At 36.2% G+C, this 23,204-nt stretch overlaps 2 protein-coding genes across 4 annotated transcripts; one reads left to right on the top strand and one right to left on the bottom strand.

The window, feature by feature from the left end:
* The first annotated feature begins 12,731 nt into the window (after nucleotides 1–12,731).
* LOC104899792 (EPIDERMAL PATTERNING FACTOR-like protein 6) lies at nucleotides 12,732–13,547 on the top strand. Of its 2 annotated transcripts, none has more exons than XM_019250959.2 (3): nucleotides 12,732–12,977; nucleotides 13,056–13,105; nucleotides 13,191–13,547. In XM_019250959.2, the coding sequence occupies exons 1-3, from the start codon at nucleotides 12,866–12,868 to the stop codon at nucleotides 13,389–13,391; spliced, it is 363 nt and encodes a 120-aa protein (XP_019106504.1). In that variant the 5' UTR covers nucleotides 12,732–12,865; the 3' UTR covers nucleotides 13,392–13,547. The 2 variants fall into 2 exon arrangements, with proteins under 2 accessions (XP_019106504.1, XP_010685362.1); XM_010687060.3 differs by having other exon boundaries at nucleotides 13,182–13,547.
* On the bottom strand, nucleotides 13,505–18,496 carry LOC104899791 (mitochondrial carrier protein CoAc1). Of its 2 annotated transcripts, none has more exons than XM_010687059.4 (6): nucleotides 17,985–18,496; nucleotides 17,180–17,265; nucleotides 16,858–17,065; nucleotides 16,612–16,744; nucleotides 16,132–16,316; nucleotides 13,505–13,918 (listed from the first exon to the last, which is right to left on the bottom strand). In XM_010687059.4, exons 1-6 carry the CDS (start codon nucleotides 18,168–18,170, stop codon nucleotides 13,697–13,699), a joined length of 1,020 nt encoding a protein of 339 aa, XP_010685361.1. In that variant the 5' UTR covers nucleotides 18,171–18,496; the 3' UTR covers nucleotides 13,505–13,696. The 2 variants fall into 2 exon arrangements, with proteins under 2 accessions (XP_010685361.1, XP_057252331.1); XM_057396348.1 differs by having other exon boundaries at nucleotides 17,180–17,432; nucleotides 17,985–18,123.
* Nucleotides 18,497–23,204: the final 4,708 nt, after the last annotated feature.

Raw genomic sequence — 23,204 nt, 5'->3', positions numbered from 1 at the left:
AGCGGTAGATGTGATCAACATGAGCCTGGCCCGAAAATTAGAGGTGATCATGGGTCGGGTTCGGGTTGTACCTTGAGAAATTGCCTATTGGTCGGGTCAGACAAAAAATTTGTGCCTGAATCCCGCTATTTCGAGGCAAAAAAAGAGCGTGCTTTCGGGCTTTTCGGACCGGACCTAAAATTAGCCTAATTGATAAAAACATTGGTAGAAGGGGATAACCATCATCCCATCATGATTTAGGCGAAGTATAGGGGAAAGAACCAAACAATTAATTGAGGTTATTGATTTTTAACTAGGTCTAAGTCATCTCTCAAGGGTGCATAAAACTACCTAGATCACACATTTAAGCCACTTTCATGGTCTCAAACATATATCCAAGGATAAGCACAATGTCAATTTAGCCCTCACTCTCATGAGCAATTAAGCAAGATAATAGCATGAATGTCAACCTTAATCTTCTCTCCAATTTGACTAAGGTATCAATAAACAAACATCCAAGTGATCAATTAGAATGCAGGTAGATATATAGTAGTCATGTTATTGATCAATTAATGAGCCCAATCAAACCCATAACTTCTTATTCAAACACCCAAATCAATCTTGGTTGGGTTTTCACCCCAATCCCTAACTAATTAACTACTCAGTGATCATCATAATCATCATAGTCATACCAATAAATAGGAAAATAAATCAAACATGAACAACTAAATCAATTAACACAAGATCTAACACAAGATTGAGTTAAGAAACTAAAATCTAAACATGGATTAAACTAAGTAAACAAAAGTCAAATAAACAAAAAGATAAAAGTAAAAAAAGTAGAGAGAATAAGATATATTACTTAAACCATAAAGAAGAAATGAAGATCTTGCATAAAAACCTAAAGATATGTCATAATCCAAGCTACAAAATTATGAAAATCTACTTTCTCTCTCTAGGGTTTCACTTTCTCTCACTAGATTAAGCTAAAAAATCTCTAAAAATGATGTTGTGGAATAAACGATAATATGACATTAAGTGGATAGAGTATTTATATTATTACAAAAATCGTGCTAAAAAAAGCGTTTAAAGAACAAAGCCGAGAAAATGACAAGGAGACTCCGCTCCTTGTTAATTAGGTACGCCCGCTCCTAACAAAGTTAGGCAATAGAGCGAGTGCTCATGTAGAGCTCATGGGTCGCTCCATCTCTACTGCCAACAGGGTGGCTGCTCAGCAAATGAGGAGTGCTCGCACCTATGTAGAATGGAGCGCTCGCTCCCTTTCAAATGCGCACCAGAAGCGCTTGGATGCTCAATGGTAGCTCCAAGCTACTATTTCCTTTTGCATCTTTCACCACACATGGGAGCGCCCGCTCTTCTTTCCTTGAGAGCGTCCGCTCATCTCTTCTTCATGCTAGGAGTTCCAGCTCATTAGTAGCTCCCTCCTTGCTCCAAAATTCATGCCTCACCTTGCCATTTGTTAGAGCATGGAGGAGCACCCGCTCCTATTTTACAAGGAGCGCTCGCTCTTTCCCTGTTTTGCTCTTTTCTCCTCAAAAATCAACACTAAACAATAGTGTCAGTGATGAAAGGGGAAGGGGGAAAGCCATTGAATCCTACATGCTTAGTATGCAACGCTAGAGGATGAAAATGAGGAAATTAGAGGGAGAAAGTGCACTTAAATTCAAAATTATTATGCGAAACTATCAAAACATGCACATGAGTGAGACTAAATTCTCACTCATCAAAATTCCCCCAAGCTTGCCAATTGCTTGTCCTCAAGCAGAGAAGGGAAGTATGCAAAAGAAAGTAAAAGATACACTACACATAGTTATCGAAAACTAAAGCACTTTACACGATTTTGCCCAAGTCGAGTAATGAAGAAATGGTTCATAATCAAAGAACAAAGAGCAATTTTTCAAGACAAATTATTTCCAAATGTGTTCATAGGTTAGGGTGGAGAAAAAGACTAAACAAGATTGCAATCAGGATACTTTCTTAGGCTTTTTATTAGCTCATTAGAGACACTTCTAGCTATTCTATAGACAATGGCTCTTCAAAAGGTACAGAAGTTCCAAATGCTAGACCACTTTCCTTAAACACACAATTAGGCCTTAGACTCCACTCTACTCGAAATTGTGGCAAAAATAACACTAAGTGTGGGAGGCTTCCACAAATTGACCTCCTTTATTGAACTTTTCTATTCTTTTTGTGCTTTTCATTTTTCACTTTTTTTCCTTTTACGCCTTTTTTGACTGCTTTTGGCTTTTTCTTTTTGTTCCCTTATTATGGGGCCTCATTACACAAAGATAGGATTAACTTGCACTAGAAGATTACGAACACTTGTGTCTTTTGTGTCACTTATTACACATAACGAAAAATAAAGCCTAAGTTTCTTGTAGAGTTTTGTTTTGGGATACATGGAGTACATCTAAGGATACACGGGACCGCAAAGTAGAAGCAAAAATACCCAGGCATGAGCAACTTAGTCAAATTTCAAGACTAGATGAACAATTGAGAATTCATTAACTCCATTTACCATTTTCTAATGCAATCAAGATTAGGCAATTCCTAGATGACCTAACACATACCTACATTCTTCCAAAACAAACCTCTATTCATGTACTCTAGATTCAAAGAGAGGAAGCCACATAACTCATTCTCAAGCGTCTTCAAGGGCAAGCTAACCGGCCATTTTTAGTGTTTTTACTAAAACAAAATCTAACACTCTCTCTTTTTTATTCTTTTATTTCTTTTTTTATGCAAATATATGATCTTCATCCAACTAGTCTATATTGAAAGCAACTAAACTATTTACAAGATAGAAGTGCGAGAAGCTCATGAAGGATTGTTGTTGAATCATCATTAGAAGGATCAAAGAGACAACAAATTATTTGTTTGAAAAAAAAGCAAGTATTTATCACCATTAACAATCCATTGTTTGTTGATGGAACAAATTTGATACAAACCAAGAATCATAAATCACCACATCACCAACACCAATCTTCCTATTTCCTTAACGAGACTACCCCTTCAAAACATAACTACCCCCAACTATTCACCACCACCCCTCATGCACACAGAGCCCTTAATTCAAGTAAAAATCAATACACCCCAAGCTTAGCAAATGCATTAGTCCCTAGTGCATAGAACATGAGCAAATAATGAGAGAAAAGGGGGGAAGGGAAGTTATCCGCTTCTCGCTCAATCCTAGTGGCCACAGGGTTAGGGAAGAAACAACGGTGGTGACCCTTTACAAGCCAACTCCAATGCTCATGGTCATGTGTAGGGAGGATCCATTGCATCCGTCGTCAAGGCATGAAGGTCAAGGAAAGGGTTATTATCTTATGGCCTTGAGTTGCTTTAGGTGATTCTCGAAATCCTTGTTGATTGCTATCAAGGAAATTATGCCACCAATATTTATATCCCCCTATAGAGCTCCCCTTTCTTAATCTGCACACATCGCTTAAGAAAGTTAAAATACTGAGTTTAGCATGCCCCTTAAACGATCGGGGGTCTCGGTGGCCATATAGAGGACAACTAGATGCTCTTTGGTCATCTTACTAAGCTCTTGCTTAGTATAGACACACCCAATGAAAAGTCGATGGGTGTATCGAAAGACAGAGGAGATAATGGTCGTAGAATAGACGGACCGAGATTTGAAATTGGATAGGCGGGAGATAAGCCTCCAAAAGGCTTATTGGTTGTAATTGAGGAAGTTTAGGAGGTGAGGATGATAAATCTTCGCATCTGAAGGCCAACCGAATATCCCATTTAGCTCTTCTAGGGACATCAAATTGGTGTTGAAAAATTGGAAGGAAATATCGAACTCATCCTACCCATTTAGAGTTCGCTCAAAGGAGGCGATGAACTCAAGGGTGACCCTCTCATAAGTCAAGGCATGTAAAGACGAGAAACACTCCCAACCTAGGTCCGTTAGGCAAGCAAGAACATCGGGGGGATGCCAAGTGCTTCTAAGATAGGGCCATGGTAGAATATGGTTAAGAGTATTTTTCGATGCTTATGGATATCATAAGCCTTTTTGTGAGGTGAATTGAGGTCAAACAGAATGTTAGAAATGTGAATTTTGTCATTCGGGGAAGGATTGGCATTGGTAAGGTTCTTGTTTTTCTTGGTGCGAAAAGTCATTCAACCGAGGACCTTGAGGTTGAAGGAGAGAAGAAGAAATGTGACTCGTGAGAGAGAGAGAGAAAGAGACGTGAGAGAGAGCAATGTTGTTGGGATTTGTTTAATTGTTTTGTCAGTCAAGGAGAGAGAGTTTTGAAAAAAAAAAAAATCCCCCAAATTCATGGTTGGTGACGTGACCAACTGGGACCATGAATAGATCCGCCATTGCTCCCATCCGAACCCATCCCCAGAGTAAACCCCCAACCAGCCCCCCTTCCCCCTTGCCTCCGTCGCCCCTCCCCCTTCGCCCATGCCTCCATCGCCCATCTCCCCTCTCCTCTCACTTCGTCGTTGTGCTCCTCGCCGCCCCTCCCCCTCTCCTCTCACTTAATCAATGCGCTCCTCGTAAAAAACGTATAAAAACACTACTAAAATATTTGAGGTAATTTTTTAAAAAAATTGTGATATTTTTGAAAAGTTAAAAATTGTTTAAAATACATATACACATATTAGAAATACAAATTATTTGAGTATGTCCATACTCCATAGTAATTAGTCATAAATATAATCTCCTAATGCGGACAAATTCATGATTCACATTAATTTCTTACGGTAGCTTTTTTTTTTTTGAAGAATGCTATTATAAAAACGGACATTGCCCTAACTAAGGGTGTGAATATCCCTAGTCTTAGGGATGAGTCTTGAGACAAGATTTGAGGGAGTCTTTAACAAGACTAGCGATATTCAAGGAGAAAGGGTGAAGGAGTCTGGGGATGAGTTTTAATTTCCCAAACTCATCCTAATTCCTAAGACTCATGCGCAGGACCCACCAAGTATTTAACAACATTCTTTTTGGAGCTTCCCCGTAGCAACGTAAACATGCAACTTTATTTATTTTTATTTTTATTTTGTTTAAGTTCCAATTTGAAGGCCCCACAGGGTGAAGTGAGTCTGGAGATAATCTAAGGGATAAAAGTATAAAATTGGAATGAATCTGAAGTGAGTCTGTAGAATTAAAAAGTAATGAAAAACTGATATGGCACAGTCTGAAATTTGGAGGTGAGTCTGATGGATAAACTCACCCTAATGTTGTGTATCTTCTCTAGGTTCGTTTGACCTGACCTCATCTCCGATTTGATATATACAGAAGAACATCGGGAACATTAACAAGTGTGAAGAAAGTAGGACAGATATACTAAAGCACAGATAATAGTCATATACTAGCACGTACTACACCTACGATGTGAAGATAATCCTCTCCCCTTCATGGGAACGTACTACTGTTTCATGCAAGTCACCTCAATTGCGAGGCTACAAACTGGACTGCTATATGTCTTGTCTTGTTACCATTATCTGCACTCTCTCTGATTTCTTATTCAACAACAGAAGTACAGTGATAAATCAATATCACTTCCAATCATTCAATCATCTATGATCTATCTTAAGTTCATAATGTTGTTCTTCACTTCTTACTCTTATCACTTTGATTTTCTCCTAAGAGCACCTCCATTCATGGGGCACCCCATTTTTTCTCTCTCCTCACCTTATTTGTCTACCTCATTTTCCACTACCTCCCCATTTTACCTTACTCAAATTTGAAACACATATCTCCACTCATCTACCTCCCCATTTATCTTCTCTCTCTTATTTCCTATACCCCACCACCTTTTCTCTCTCCTACTTTCCCATACCCCACCAATATTTTTTCTCTCTCTCACCCGCCATGTGTAACTCCCCATTTGTTCTTCACTTGGGCACCTCCCCTAAAACTTGAGCATCCTCATTAAAATGGGAACCAACCCCACTCATGTGGAGCCCCATTTGAGGAGAGAGAGTCCATATGGGGAGGGTTTTTTTTGCCATTGGAGGTGCTCTAATAATGTCCCACCAATATTCCAAATCTGGCACTGTACAACTTTAATGTTGTTCTTTGCCTCAGCTTTAATTTGATTATTGAACTTAGGCAGGCAATCCACATATCTTTTGGCTGGACGTCCGATCATGTTTATGCACTAAAGTCCAAGTTATATGAAATTGAATTATTCAAATGAATTAAGATATGTGGATTATGATCGGACATATTTTTTCATAATAACCTCTTCTTTTGGACATAATTTTAATTCTATTTAATTTATTTTCAAATTTTCAGTTCGATTTAACTCACTTCAATTAAGTATAACTCAGTTTAACTAGTTCTCTTACAGTTTTAGTTCAGTTCATTATGAAAAAAATAGTCTAAAAGTTACTTTTACAAATTCAATCCTAGTACTAGAAACAAACAATTATTATCTTGTAAGTTTATTATGAAAATTACACTTCCTCCATTTTTTTTATAGTTGTACCAGAGGAAATGATACCCATATTAAAAGTAGTGTATATAAGTATGTTGAAAATATTAAGCAAAATGCATGTGAAGAGAAAACCTTTATCGAAAAAGAAATGGTGCAATTAATTTTAAACATCTCAAAAAAGAATATGGTACAACTACGAAACAACGAAGGTAGTATAAGTAAATGACTAATGACCGTATTTATCTACATTTATGACATTATTATTTTGTACTTTAAATAGTTTAACGCTTATTGTTACATACTCCCTCCGTCTCTTATTAGTTTACCCCTTTCTTTGGGGCACATTTGCCGAGATACTAATTTGAACCTTAATATCTCTAATTTTCGATAAACAAAAATTACAAAAAGTTGATATTTGGATAATACACATTGAGACGAATCCAACAAGATTTCACATGATTATTTTTTTCCTTAAATACAAATTACAAGAGATAGTCAAAGTCATGTATGTGAATAGTGTCAAAAGTCAAAAGGGGTAAACTAATGAAAGACGGAGGGAGTATGTTACAAACCAACTAGTATGTTTTTGTCATGTGTTCTTTTAATGTGGAGAGTATATAGTGATAATTTGGTTGAATACAAAAGTCATATATTCTCATAAGTTATTTTTCCTTTGTAATCTATATAACTATATAAAGCTGGGTACATAAATCCTATGTGTCCCCCTCACGATTAATTCGCCAAATGTCAATTTCTCATGCCTTCTCACAATCCATATGTCACGTGTAAATTGGAGGAAATCTATTGCTTATGTGTCGTTTGCATATTAATACAAGGCGAGTGCCATAATATTTAAAGCTAGGAAAGAATATTAAGTAAATCAATTACAATCCTCTTCATTAGGAAAGAGTATTATAATCATCCTTAAATCCAGCAAATAAACATATAAAAGATTTATGTACAAGAATTAAGTAAATTTGATTGGAAGAATGATTTGTTATCATCCTTAAATCATTTGCAACATCAATACAATAATCATAATACTACACGTGTTGAGTTCATGTCCATCAGCCTCAAATGATCATAAAATATTGTTATACCATTTGCTGAGTTCATTGCTCCATCAATACAAAAATCATAATACATTAATCCATTGCATCGATTAATATAACGTCACTTAAACAAAAGGGGGAAAAATGGTATATTTTAAGTTATAAATGATTGTTATCTACAAAGTTATATAGTAGATGCGGGTAGAAAGACTTTAATTTTAAAGAAAAAATAAGATTAACAACTTAGTTACATAAAATTAGGGTATAATTTTTTGGACCATGTTTTCTAAAACATTTCATTAGGCAAGTATATATAGATAATTTGACCAAACCAAATTTGTATGATGACCTAGAATGAAATTATGATATCTACACTATTTATAAGAAAAGTTTAGAAAATATTTTCTCCAAGTGTTGAAACAATGAAGTGTCACTATTTCAAGCAAACATTATTTTAAAAGTATGAGTAATCTATATATTTATCTAAAAGCAAAAATTATTTTAGCCACGTGAAGAGAATAGAGATTTAAAAAAAAATCTTTAACTTGAGAAAAGAAAATGAAACTATTTCCAAAATTATATTACATCTTTAATTATTAGTTATTACCATAATATATGTTGTACGATATAACAAGGATATGACACTATCATAGTTCAACACATGAGTTGCAAGCTCATTTTCGAGTATTCTAAATACAAGATCATAAAATTTAAATCACCAGCTAATATTTTTATGTTTAGCTGTAATTTTTACAATTGTTGAAATTTGAAATTCAAAATTGAAAAAGGACTTTGAATTTTTTTTTTTTTTTTTTTGGAAATGATCTCTGTTATCTATCTATTTTTTTTCAAAAATTTGTTAAAAACGAAAATCATATGTCACCATTTATTTATTTTTCACGTTTTTCAATAAAACACTATTAAAAAGCGCAATCAAATCACTACGATTTCTTGCTAAAAATTATCAATTACATCATATTATACATAAATCTTTTAATAACTGAAAATTGTATTATATGTTTATATCAGAACAACTTGCAATACTAGATAGTATATTTATATGAGTTATGAAAATCGTGTAGTTAATATTCATTGTATAATATAATCCATACATCTTTAAACCATGACTGTATAATGTACGGGTCATAAGACAATTTTGATTATTCTCAATACAAGAATATTGATTGAACACAAGCTAAGTAATCATTACAACAACAAGCACTTCTCCTTAAAATTATAACTATTCAACGTACCAGGTTTTAATTATTCTTAACACAAGATTATAAAATTTAAATCACAAGTTATTAGTTTTACGATTTAGATAAAATTGTTCTAATGTAGTTCTCAAAGTCTAAAAGCACGGACGGTATAGTCAATAACATTGATGGAAACATGTAAAAAGTATTTTATATTGTCAGTTTAAGAGTATGAGCAAAATTTTCAGATATCAAGACCATTTTACAAAAATCATAACTATATAACATACAGGTCATAGCCACATTTAATACTCTCGATTAGGGATGGGCATGGGTCCAGGACCCTACCCAGACCCTGTTGGACCCGACCCTAATTTAAGGGTCTGGGTCCAAGTTTTTCAGACCCTAAGGGTCCGGGTTCGGGTCTGGGTCCGAGTGAATTTTTTAGGGTCCGGGTCTGGGTCTTCAAATTTTGGACCCAGACCCTACCCAAACCCGACCCCTAGACCCTAAACTTATTTAATATATACATTTTAACTTTTTTTTTAAAAAACAAATTGATTTTCTAAAAGACTAAAACTACTAATAAACAACACAAAACACTCATTCTGAACTCTTATGTAAGTTGTGCTTGTTTCGTTTTTTTTCAGTTTGTATGTTTGTGTTTATTTTGTGTTTTTTTTCAGTTTATATGTTTATGAATTGTGTTTGTTTCATTTTTTTCAGTTTATAAGTTTATGTTTGTTTCTTTTTTTTTCAATTTATATGTTTGTGTTTGTTTCACGCAATTTTTTGTGTTTGTTTCATGCAAATTACAGATGATTATTGACATTAATAATGCTGAAAATAGGCAAAATAAAGAATTTAGGCCTGGACCCTCCAGACCCTCTAGACCCTCCAGACCCTAAGGGTCTGGGTCAGGGTCCAATTTTTTCAGACCCTTAGGGGCCGGGTCCGGGGCCGGGTCTGTAAAAAAATTTAGGGTCCGGGTCTAGGGTCCAGCTGGACCCGACCCAGACCCGACCCTTGCCCATCTCTACTCTCGATACAAGATCATAAAATTTAAAACACATATTATTAGTTTTAAAATTTAGATTAAAGTCTAAAAGCATTGACTATAATCATTGAAATTGATAATAATATGTCAAAAGAATTTCATACCAATTCAAAAGTATTGAACAACTTTTTTTTCTTTTATGTAAGTAAAAAATCATGAATCCGACCATTGATTTCCTATAGCTGACCACTCATACTTTAGAAAACCTGTATAATAGCAATTTAAAATTTACTTTTCCAAACTTACATGTATGTTTCATTTTTTATATTCTTAATTTTTATATTATCATTTTTATTGATTAATGGGTTAAATACATCCACCATAATTTTAGGAGAGATAATATAAAATCTTAAATTTATTAAAACAAAAACTTCCCGTGCAAGTGGCACATGTCTAAAACCGATTTTAAAATGTATTCTTAATACACAATATTATTATAAAAACTTTAAATCACGAGCTAATATTCAAACTATAATTTTACGAGACCATCCTAAAATATTAAATTTATAAAACAAAAAACTTCTTGTGCAAGTTGATGTGTTTTTTGTTTCATAACGTATTTATCAATTTATATATCACAATTATAAGATTTTCAAACTTTAAAATGTTGTAACAAATATCGTGATATAAAATTTTACATTTTATAATCTTTCAACTATAAATATTTGGATTCTAATAATTATGAATTTGATAAATTGGGAATAAAAACATTACTTAATAAACAAAATGCAACACATAAATTATGCACGGGAGCAAATCATATCTATATAAAACATCTCGTGCATTTTGCACGGGTTAAAAGCTAGTTATATTTGTAAGCAAGTGCTAAATTACTTTTCCCTAGATAAAAGTGTATATAAACTTCATAAATAAAAATCGAAAAGTTCTAAAAGTTGTTACTTTCTTTTTTCAATTAGAAAGCCACATGGAATGATTTGGGAATTAGGGGAAATGACAATATATAAGTTCTTTTTTTTTTGACTTATTTTTAATTCAGTCCAATTTCTTGTAATTCAGTTCAGATACTCTCTTATGTTCAGCTTTCTCGCAGTCTAATTCAATTCAGTTCAATTTCTCACAATTCAGTTCAATTAAATTTCGCAGTCCAAAAGAATGGGGCTTTACACATCACACGACAATGCTCTCGCAAGTCACAACTATCTAGTTTGGGAAATTTTTAAGAATAAAAACAATGAAATTTTAGATTAAAAAGATTGTGATATTAAACATGCAAAAACCAAGATTCTAAATTATTGTATACACAATTAAAATAGTAAACAAGCTGAAAACTCAATCTCAAGCTGTTACATGTGGCAGTCATCTCACTCAGATGAAGTATCACAAACTGGTTTTTGACTTCCTATATAAAATAATTTTTCTTCCTTTGAGAGGGATATAAATTCAACTGATAAAGAGGAAATGTAGGTTGTAGCATGGCAGGAACTGTAAAGCAGAAGGCTACATCAAATATTCAGCTAAATCAACACTATGACATCTCAAAAGACACATACGTGATACGACTTTCAATATGATACTTGTACACCAAGCCAAATCATATACTATCACCTTCCACCCTGATTCAACAAAACTCTTCGCTACAAATATAATTTTATTTCCATACTACCATAAGTTCATACCCTCCCCATTTTAGATAATATTATACTTTCTCCGTTTCGTTTTATTAGCTATACTTTGAATTTCACGCTTGTTATTGTATATCGCAATTTTTTTTTTTACTACAAGTCCAATAATATTAATGGTTTATACTAATTGAAACCAAAATCTCACCATCGTCGAATTTAGACATTATCAATTTGACTTGGTATATAATAGGAGTACTGATATGTCAATTAAAATTCGTCGAAAAGATAAATCGACGACCCACATAATACCAACACCTTACACTTAACTAAAACAATATATTTTTGCTTCCCAATCCCTAACAATCAGCCTGTAAAATAAAGAAATAAAAAAGAGTACTCCAGTAACAAACATAATAAAAACAGCTTTGAAGCACCTGTGGACTGATGACTGAATCATAAAATCAGATTCAATAAATATAAGGGATGAAGAAAGGTTTCTGCAACTGAAGATCTCTTTCCTCTTCTAGATACCAAATAATATAAATACAGAGAAAAGGCACTGCAGTCAATGATCCCTATGTTCTACAGTCTATCCTATTCCTATCTAAAACTCAATACTCAAAACTTTTCCTTCCTTTTCTTCTTAAGAACCCTCAGATTTTGTTAGGACTCATCACTATCTGGGTATCTTCCCTTCCTTTTCTACTCTCTACTTTCTCAGATCCATAAATGGCAGCTGTCATTTGGGCTTTCAAGACTTCTTCATATTCTACTCTTTACATGTTGTGATCAAAGACTAAATAAAAATGCTCATACCTGCAATATACTAAGTTGTAACACATCTTTTTCAACGAATTTTCAATACAAAAATGGTTATAAAAGTGTCTCGATGATACTCCTACCAGTAGTAAAATTCTTTATGTTATATTCTAGGTTTAAAACATATTTAATTAACTAAGTTTCTTGTTATAAGATTCGTAAATATATATTTAATCCTATTTTATAACAGAGTTTCAACTAAAGATAACGTTGTGAGCGGTATTACGACACATAAACTAGAACCATAAGGGTAACCTGAGGACTTTAAAAATGTAAAACAGAACATTGATTTTCAATAAACATAGGACACTCCATAGAAAAACCCACAAGAAAAAAGGAAAAAAAAAGTGAGTTGTCAAACTTAAAGAGAGAAGGAAATTCAGTATGTTGGATGGCGTAGTATCTCAGTAGGAAAAGGCAGAATCCCTTGTATTTCAAGCAATGTCTCTCCCCCCAATGCAAAGAAGGCAGGCTATTAGTAACAGAGAAAAAAAACATACACCCAATAAACTTCAGCTTCTCTGGCTTTTTCAGTGTTTTTTCTTACTGCCAGAATATTGGCCTTCGTCTTTATATATAATGACAATAAACTCATGCATGAAATACTTCAAACTACAAGTAATCTCAATCATTCTTCACACACAGAATTTCTCTCTCTCTCTCTCTCTCACACACACACACACACACACACCAGTCCTAAAGTTAGAGGTTAGTTTCATAAAACATAATCATCATATTCATCATTTGAACTTCTGAAGCCATGAAAAAGAGTTTGTTCTTTTTCATAGCATTACTTCTGCAAATCATGGCTTGGATTCCAGCAACAAGTAGGCCTTTGGCCCCAGATTATGATGTTTCTTCACAACTATCAGGTACCTTTATATAAACTCCATTCTTTCATCAAATAAAATATGAAAAAGAAAGAAAAGCTAAGACTTCTCTGTTTTCAGGCACTTATGGAAGTACCAAAAATTTACAAGCTCCCTACAGTTCTATACAGGTATAATCTCTCTTCCTCGCGCTTACGCTCGCTTTATCTCTCTCTCTCTCTCTCTCCATTGCTAAACTTCCTGTAGGATTCACAGGAAATGACAGAAGCAGAAAGCAATAGAGGAATGAATGAGCTAGGTTCAAGACCTCCAAATTGTGAACGCAAATGTGATGGTTGCACCCCTTGTGTAGCCACCCAAGTACCCACAGTTACTGGAAAATTAGGCATACAATATGCAAATTATGAGCCTATAAGCTGGAAATGCAAATGTGGGATGTCATTCTATAGTCCTTAACTTTTTCTTTTTTTTTTGTTACTCTAGATAGATAAAATTATATGCTCAGTCAGTGTTTCTTTTACTCTGTTTTCTGCTTCAGAAGTTCAATTAGCTTTGTACAAATCAGATAATTCAATTTAAGACCTGAATCAAATCAATGTATATTAATATTAATCCTCTGTTTTAAATCGGTTCTCGGGTTTGATGAATGTTATGAATCAAAGAATACATCAATGGTGATCACATCACTACTATGTAATACGTATGTGTACTCACAGTTCTTTCGATCCTACTACTGTCATGGTTGAATATGATTTTATATTTTACCCACCAGATATCACTTGTCGTTTGTGCTGAGACGTAAGGTTTAGCCAGGACTTCATGAGGTCGTAAGTGGTAAAACCAATGGCTACAGATGGAACAACTTTGATGTAGTTAATACTCAGACCAGCAAATAGCTGCTTCCATCCTTGACGTCGGATTATCTCTCTAAGCCCTTCTATGGTATTTCTATACCTTGGTCCACCATTCTGTAAATTTTCAACCTGGACCCAAAATTTTAGCTAGAAGTCAGCCAAAGGGATAACCATCTAAAGACAGTAACAGTTGAGAAGCCTCATATTTAACAAAAAGAATTAATGATACAAAAAATCTAAACCATGCTTCACATCACCAAAATTGATTATAAACCAATATAACAAAGAGGTCACGTCTTTGATCGTTCATTCGTGTTCGGTATTTGGTATCTTTAGAAACGAAGAAATTCTTGGATCTCCAAAAACAAAAACACACCCACTAGATTTCTTAAAAAAACAAGATGTTTGGGCCTCTACCGAATGGGTCTTAACCCAAATCCAAGCTATGGTGATTGGTGAGACCTAACCCCACCCCCCCCCCCCCCCCCCAACCTCCCTCCCGCCTCTCTCTTAAAAATCCAAATAATCCTCTTCAGCATCTGTACGCAGGGATCACTTGGGCAACTGGATTGAAGGCATCTCTTATAACTTCTTTTCACCCATCCCTCTAGAAGCAGAATTAAATGGAATACTCTAAGCTCGCAAATGGATCAAAGAAAAAGAATGGACAAATGTGCTCTTAGCAACAGATTTTGCTTAAGGCCAATAGTGGTATCCAATCCCCCCAGAGATTAGGAATAAATCTACTAACATGATGAAACATTGCAGGGGGTTGCTACTAGAGCCAAAAGGCATTAGAGTGCTATATGAGGCCAGGAGCAAACAAGCTTGCTAATGCTTTGGCAAGGACAGCGAGAGATGGAATTAATGGGTTTAATCAATTATTTATTTTATGCTCCCCTCCCCTGGATCGTATGAAGCATTATTATCTAGAAAAGGAATTCATCACAAACGCAACCTCTCATTGTAGAAACTACTCTTCCCATCTTGAGGAATGGGCCTTTTGATCCCTTGGATATATAATTTTAGCAGTCTTTTATTAAAAAAAAAAAAAAAGGCTTATAATGAGTTCTATATGCAAAGATTTCTGCGACCAAAATGAGCAAAACAATGACAAGTATGATACTCTAGATTGAAATTTTACAGCCATATGTCCCATACTTTGTCAACTCAAAACGACTGGATATATGATCACTTTGACGTGCAAAACTTGTAAATTTCATATTTGACCAAGGCTCTTCACCTCTTTGTATACTTTACCCCTGAAAAATCCAACATCTCACTCTCTTTGCAGACAGCCCGATTGGCACAAGGATGGCCAATTTTCATTTCTGCATACCAAAGGTACTCTTTCATATCTAAGCTCACATCTCCAATCAGGTTAAGAAGGCAGTTTGTATCTGAATTCACCTTAACTTTCATACATACCATCTTGTCTTCTCCAAACGCTTTTCCCACATGCTTAGGACATAAATCTTGATAGCTTTTCTATATACTGAACAATTTCACTAAGAGCTCATCTTCTCTAATGAAAAATCTATACTACCGACAATCCTTTCATTTCAAACCAAGTTAATTGATACACTAAATGACGGACGGATGTAATATATAATTTGATTGACTAAGCTTTAAATGTGAATAAAGGACGAGTCAAATGTTTGTCAACTTCTTACCAGGGATTAGATAAGAAAATTTTGAATCGAAGCTTTGCAACAATTTTTATCCAGGGTAATGATAACTTGGTATATCCACAATATGATTGTTAACTAAAAAATGCCTCTGATTGATTGATAAAGGGACTTCGGGAACAATCGAAACCATAGCCTTAATCAAGCAATGCATTATTGTCGTATTCATCACCTATTATCACGCCGAATCAAGCAACTACAAAAAATTATTCTTGCAAGATGTTCAGGAGTTGTTGAAGCCACGATCTCGATCATAGCCTAGGCAATGCACATCAACAACCAAATTTCCATATGGATAATTTACATTATCACTTCTTGACATATGAGAAATTTAAAATAAGACTTCTAATCATATGGGTATCTTCATAAAAACTTGCAGAGCAATGGTTCCAAAGGCGCTGAGCGTAAATCAATTAATAAGGCTGCATGCTAAAATGTGATGAATGAGAAAGTAGAAACATGGGAGCTTCAGGGACTTGCTTCTAATGGACCATTTACACCCAGATACAAGTGTATCGAAATCTATTGATGAATTATAAGCCAATGAATGCTTCTAAAATAGATAATAGAAGACAGAGGAATGCCTGCTGCCTGAGAAAAAAATAAAATAAAAGGAAAGGAAAGCAAGATAAGAGAACAGTTTAAGGAATTTACCTGCATTTGTCGCCTAACAACATCCAATGGGTATGTGAAGGTCTGTCCAAATAAGCCAGCCAAAGCTCCACAAGAAAGACGTAATACAATAGAATTTTGATGCTCTGCAGGAACTCTTCTTTTAAGCTCCTCATATATATAGAATTTCAAACCAGCATATGGAAGAATTCCAACAAGTGTTGGTCCTGCTCAAATAGTATTTCAGTGGTGAATATTGTTGTATTGTTCACAGTGAAATATAAAGAAGCTAGAATCATGGGAAAACCTTCTTAACTTGTTGATTAACCATACTGTGAAGATATTTACTTAAAAAAAACTTGTGATTTATGGTGTTACCAACAACCTTCAGGTTATTGTTTACTTTTTCATCTTAAAGTGAAGGGTAAAACCAAGAAAAGGTGATAACAAGAGCAACAATCACAGTGAACCCTCTAGATACAAGCATAGAGAATTGATTTAATTCTCAAAGCAAGAACTTACCCACGCCACGGTACAGGGAACGAACACCGCCTTCGTTATAAACACGTCTGAATACATCTTGTATACCGCTATAAGATGAGGAGAAATTGCTGCAGTTCATACTGCTCCTGAAAGTTGACCGGGTGTCCACTACCTTAGAACACATACAATGATGACGGAAGCCATAAAATTTGCATTACGAACAACCTACAAACTCAATATTGGGAAACTAATAAAAATGATATATAATAAATATGAATTAGTCACCTGATAAGCGAGCTTCGTTCTCGCCAAGTCCAAGGGGTAAGTGCATAAAACTGCAGTACCACCAGATGCTGAACCAGCTATAAGATCTACGACAGGTCCTGTCCCCAGGGAAGGACAATTATCATACAGCCAAGATCGGTACCTCTCATAAGTCATGAAATGCAAAGCTGCATAAGGAACAATCCGGAGGACACTTGCACCATTCCCTCTAAAATGCAGTTCGAGAAAAAGAAATTAACAACTAGCATCAAACCTAATAAAACAAAGAAAGCAGGCAAAATAGAAAGAAAAAAAAAAAAAGTAGACTTCAACTTAGGCTTACTTGTATAACCCTTGTATGCCTTCATGATTCTGCACCTTCTTCAGGGATCCATAGACCCCAAGAGAACGATATCCCTCCGTTCGAGTCTACAGATGTGTCATAAAACCCATATAAGCAACTAGCAACACACTTCGAAATATAGTTCCTATTAACCACTGCCCCAACGACACATTTACGTAACAATCATTGTAATCAACAATTTCCTATCGAATCAAATATCCAATGGCTAGTGCAGAGAGCTCTGGATTTAATTCTGTCATTCCCATGAATATCAATTATTAGCTTGCCATAAAACCAAGTGTGATCATCACAATCTCACAATAATTAATCAAACACAAAGAGAAGTGCACTAACAAAATACTTAAAAGTGCTCAAGACAAACACTCAACAGCTAGAAATTCCTCTACAACTAAATTAACAATAGTTTGTCCCCAAAAAGACCATCCTGCCTATTCTTCAAACCAAACATTACTCCATAAGTACCGTAAACTAAAAGTGGAGACGGTCTCATTCAAATAATTTCTCCACTAATTCCTCCACAAACACTTCAAAATTAACACACTACCTAAAACCCAAATTAGTACGTACACACATCCGTAAGAAGAGAACCATATTCACGAATCACGATGAACATGAAGGACTAGATTATATACACATAGACCAATACCAATGAACATGTACCTAAAATCATCCCCAAAAATCAAAATAACAACTTTTTAACACAAACCCATAGAATGATAGAAACTTAAAATCATTAAAATTTAAGAAACCCACGAATAGTAATAATGATAATAATCATAATAACCTGAAAAAGAATCTTAATTCTCTCAAGGGGGGCAACAGCAGTCTTAGCAAAAGCGCCGGCAGCACCTCCAGCAATCAATTCTCTGACATAAATCGGCAACGAATCAACAAGTGTTGCATCATCATCCACAATTAGACCAGCAACATTCGACGAAGAAGACAATGTTGAGTTCTTCGTCGAACCCATCACGAAATTTGAGACAAACCCACTTCAATTCTACTTCAGATTTTTCCAAAATTGGAGATTTTGCGAATTTGGGTGTTTTTGTTTTTCGAGATTTTGATTGATGTGAATCTAATGAATCAAACACATTAAAAAGGTGGGTATATTCTTATTGTTGAATATTCGGGAGAAAGTTGGGGTAAAAATGAAAAAAAGAAAAGTTTGAAGGGAGAAAATAATAAGGAAAGTAGAAGCAGAAGAAGTAGGGTGTAGTGTACACGTTGTTCTGTGTTTGTTTGCCTGCTTTGGTTTTGAACAACTGTAGAAGAGTTGGAGGAGGAAACTTCGCAAATCATAACGATTTAATTTTGATGGGTTTGCTCTTCTTTTCCCTCTTTTTTTGGCGCTTTCCCCGTTTATTTTTCTCACTCTTGCTTTTTAAATATATATTTCCTCTGTTTCTTTTTACTTGCAACAGTTTGACTTTCACACTTGCCAATGTATAATCTCAACTATCGATAAGTTTTATTACCGATAAATAAAAATTTTAAAAAGTATATATTCGGAAAATATACATTCAGACGAATCTAACAAGAACTCACATGAATATGTTTTTCCTTAACTATAAATCACCAAATATAAACTAAGTAGAGTTGGTGAATAGTGTAAAAGTCAAACCGTTACAAGTAAAAAGAAACGGAGGAAGTACATCGTACTCGTATAGTCGTAATTACTATTTTGAGATTAATTTCTGAGCTTGTGAATTAGACCAGCTTTTTATCAAAGGTGATAATTTATGCGTCATTATATATATTTATCAACAATATTCGTGATTTATTTTAACACTCTTTGTCCCCTTCTCTTTATTTCTCCTAAGAATTTTTCTTTCGTAAAATCCTAACCTTCGCACACCGCTAGATTTCCCCCCATTGGCTCGTTGACAGCCTGCGCTACTTCGACTCTATCAAGGTCGACGGTGAACCAGCCGTGAGCTAAATAACCAGTGAAACTCTATAAGCACGCCCTTCTCGGTGGTCGCGTTGTTCCCTCCACCTTCCCCGCAGTCGCGTCGTCCCCCCCCCCCTTCCCCCTAGTGTTTTTGTTGGTTTTTGTACGTCTCCCCATCCCCCCTTCCCCCCCTTCCCCCTAGTGTTTTTCGTTGGTTGTCAAGTGTTTCCCCTTCCCCTAGTGTTTAGTCGTTCCCGGTTTTAGTGCGTATTCCCCTTCCCCGTTCCCAGTTAAGTGTTTTCTTGTTGTTTTTATGTCTTAGTTGGTCGGTTCGTATGAGTCCCTTAACGTCGCCTAAGTGCTGCCATTGTTTGGTTCTGTTGTCGTGGCTGAGAAGCGCTAGTGAAGTTCATCTAGTGGAGACCCATAATCCAAGGTTATTTTTTGTTATGGTGACTAGCTATGCAGTTGTTTCGTTTATCTTTAATGTTTCAGTCTTATTTCAGTTGTATCCAGATCCAATTATCCTTGTCATATTGGTTATGGTGTATGCTAGGGTGGTGTTTACTAGTACTAGGTGGGAAATAGAAGGATCTTGGTTTCCTATAACGAGGGATGATCTAGGAAATCTGATATATAATAAAGATGCTCTTGGAGTCATTGTTTGGTTCAAGCAATTTTTGGAGTTCGAATGTTGGTTAAGATGAGAGGTAGTTCTCTTTCTAGGATAGGAATTATGTTTGACGTGGCTCGATCTTCTGGTTTCGGGATAGCAGGGTCGACTCTTCGAATCCGAAGAATGGGCTAATTTAATCAAGCTAATTTGCCCTAACTTCATGTGACGATTTTCAAAATCATCACACATAAAAAATGCATCATGTGGGAGGCCCTCCAATGTGATTTGCGACAAGTTTTGACCTCCACGCATTTTGAGTTTCAGCCTTACGAGTAAAACTCTAGGTACCCTCGAAGCAGGTCAGAAGTACTCACCAAAGGATGTAGCTTATTTGATAGTTCAATCAGTAGAATCTCATGTAGAAATTTATGCTCAAGGACCTTAGAATTTCTCTTTTTAACAAAGGGTTCGACAAGATGAAATGCAACAATATATCCCTGAAGATCATCTGGAATCAGAATCTCAACATGCTATCTCTCATTATATTTGGTCTTTTTCGACAAGACATATTACTCAAGTCCACTAAAAGTTGACCAAGATAAGGTTCATTTAGACTGGAATAGTAATAAGTTGGTTTTTCTTAGTAGGATATGTAAGAGCAAGCGACACTCACCTTAATTTTTGTTTGCTTTATGTTTCATGTTTGATTGTAATAACATTAGGTTGTAATTTCGCTTTTTAATTAATGTAAGTTTTCGCGATGTAAAAAAAGAAAAACTTCATTCGTGATTTAACGTGTGACCTTCGCTATTTTGATTCGGTTCTTTTGAGAGGCAAATCAAGTAGCAGATTTTGTGGCCAACTTCGGTCACTGTCATTCATCGATGTTGTATCAAGTCTCGTCTTGTAAGGTTGTTTTTTCTTATATTATCCGAATGGATGAGTTAGGTTGTTCGTTTATCTATGAGTTCCTGAAACATCACTTTTTAGATCTTCCACAAATGGTGGGCAAACCAAGATACTTCTGATGCCTGTCAACATGCCTCATATGGAGAATGTCAATCAACTCTTCTTTTTTCTCGCAGCGAACCCCTATACTAAATGATACCTCTGACTTTTCATAATTAATTTTCCGCCCTGATGTTGCTTCATACTTGTTGAGAATATCAATTATTGTTAAGCATTCCTGACGGGTAGCCCTTGTAAAGAGTAGACTGTCATCTACAAAAAGAAGGGGAGAGATTTCTGGACCATTTCGACTAGTTTTAGCCCCATGAAATGCCTTGGTGGCAACCTTATGTTGGATCATCTGAAAAAAAGGCGTCAGCAACCGTAATAAATAGAAAAGGAGATAAAGGATCACCCTGACATAACCCTCTGGAGGGCAATACTGAACCACTCACTTTGCCATTAACAATGAAGGAATAAGAAACTGAGGTGACACAACTCATCACCAAATTAACCCATCGACCATCAAATCCCATAATCAGCAGCAATTTTCGAAGAAAGCCTTACTCTACTCTGTCATAAGCTTTGCTCATATCTAACTTCATTGCCATCAAACCTTTCATGCTATTGTTCCTCTTCTTCATAGTATGAAAGATTTCCAGTGCAATAAGGGAGTTATCTGAAATCATCATTCCCGACAGAAAAGCACTCTGGTTCCCCGTTACAATACAGGGAACAAATTGTTTGAGCCTCGTAACAATAGCTTTAGAAGCTATTTTATACAATACATTACATAAACTGATAGGCCTAAATTCAGAGACATCAACAGGGGATTTAACTTTATGGATAAGAGCAATATTAGTACAATTATCATTCTGTGGGCAAGAAAAATTATGTAAAATATTGCTAACAAAGTTAAATACCTCATCCCCAATAACGTGCCCGAATCTCTGATAAAAGATAGCATGCATACCATCAAGCCCCGGAGCTTTACAAGGCTGCATATCACTAAAAGCTGCAAAAATCTCTTCTTTTGAGTAAGGTTTCAGAAGAATATCATTATAATCCTGAGTCACCAACTCCTTCACGTACTGCAGTACCTCCTGAAAATCAGTTGTCCAAGGCTTAGAAGAAGTAAAAATCGACTCGAAATATTGCTCCAACGCGCCCTCAATCTCGTCTCCTTCCGTTTGCCACACCCCTCCACCATCGAAAATACCATGAATGAGGTTCTGTTTTTTTCCTTTTAGAAGCTTTATGGTGAAAGTATGAAGTATCTCTATCCCCATCCTTCACCTCTGTCACTCTTTATCTCATGAACCAGTAAGCCTCGTTCTTAGCATGTAATTCATCCAACTCCTTTTCCAAAGCAGCGCACTTCTCACAACTCTCACTCGAAATAACTTCACTTTGGGCTTCATGTAACCTATTCTCCACCACTTCGATTCCCTTTATGAGGGACACGAAAGCCTTCATACTCCACCCCTGCAACTCCTTCACAACTGCCCCTAATTTTTCACAAGTTCTACCCCCTCCGCAGCACTCCACGCATCCTTCACCACCTCCTCACAAGCGTCATCAAGTAGGCAATATGTCTCAAAACGTGACCCACTAGCCCGCCTTCTCTCAATCTCCTCATTTCCCATACAACGTAACACAATCGCAGCATGATCCGAGCAATAATGCACCTTATGATCGATAAAAGCTCCAGAAATAAATTCAACTAGGAATGAGACACAATAAAGCGATCCAAGCGCTCTCTAATACGAGTTTTCAGGCTCCTCCTTCACTCCCAAGTGTGCCACTGACCCACAAAACATAATTCCCCAAGACTGCAATTAACCATCACACATCGAAACCTTCCATAGCTTTCCACTCTCTCGAAGCACCTCCCTCTTTTTCATATTATTAGTATTAATATTATTATTACGGTTTTTTCACCAAGTACCCCCGAGTTTTCAGAAAATTCACCTGGTACCCCCCAAGTTTTCAAAATACACGAGGTACCTCTAAGTTACAAACTAATACACTCAGGTACCCTTAATGACTAACGGCGTTAACTGCCGTTAGTGTTAACCCTAATTAATCGTTAGTTTTAACCTTAAACCCTAAATCTAACTCCTAATTAAACCCTAACCCTAACCCTAACCCCCTTCCCCCACCCTCCCACCACCCCTGGCAGCCCCTACCCCAGCAGGCCCCCCTCCCACCACCCGTGGCAGCCCCCCTCCCCCAACCATGTCGCCACCCCCGTCGAATTACCCACCCCCTCCCCAACCCCGTTGAATTCCGCACCCCCTTCTCCCACTCCCCGTCGAATCCCCCTACTTTGCTTTATTCCAGTTCAAAGACGAAGGATAGAAGGTTGCTTGGGAACGCGCGCCGCAGTGGGGAAAGCTCGCCGGCGATTCTGAGCTCGCGACGTCAGTGGGGAAGCTCGCTGACGATTCTGGGCTTGCGACGGTAGTGGGGAAGCTCGCCGTCGATTATGGGCTCGCGACGGTGGATGGGGGAGAGGGTGGGAGAGGGGTGGGAGAGGGGGGGCT

Source organism: Beta vulgaris, chromosome 7, assembly GCF_026745355.1.
Source record: "Beta vulgaris subsp. vulgaris cultivar EL10 chromosome 7, EL10.2, whole genome shotgun sequence".
NCBI lineage: Eukaryota > Viridiplantae > Streptophyta > Magnoliopsida > Caryophyllales > Amaranthaceae > Beta > Beta vulgaris.
The sequence above is the reverse complement of the archived record's forward strand: the minus strand, read 5'-3'. Positions and strand labels throughout refer to the sequence as shown.

Coding starts and splice junctions, on each gene's coding strand:
- LOC104899792 (XM_010687060.3), top strand. CDS start 12,866: ATGAAAAAGAGTTTGTTCTTTTTCATAGCATTACTTCTGCAAATCATG. Junction 12,978..13,055: donor TGTTTCTTCACAACTATCAG/GTACCTTTATAT, acceptor CTCTGTTTTCAG/GCACTTATGGAAGTACCAAA. Junction 13,106..13,181: donor CTCCCTACAGTTCTATACAG/GTATAATCTCTC, acceptor AACTTCCTGTAG/GATTCACAGGAAATGACAGA.
- LOC104899791 (XM_010687059.4), bottom strand. CDS start 18,170: ATGGGTTCGACGAAGAACTCAACATTGTCTTCTTCGTCGAATGTTGCT. Junction 17,066..17,179: donor GGCATACAAGGGTTATACAA/GTAAGCCTAAGT, acceptor ACTGCATTTTAG/AGGGAATGGTGCAAGTGTCC. Junction 16,317..16,611: donor TTCCCTGTACCGTGGCGTGG/GTAAGTTCTTGC, acceptor CTATTTGAGCAG/GACCAACACTTGTTGGAATT.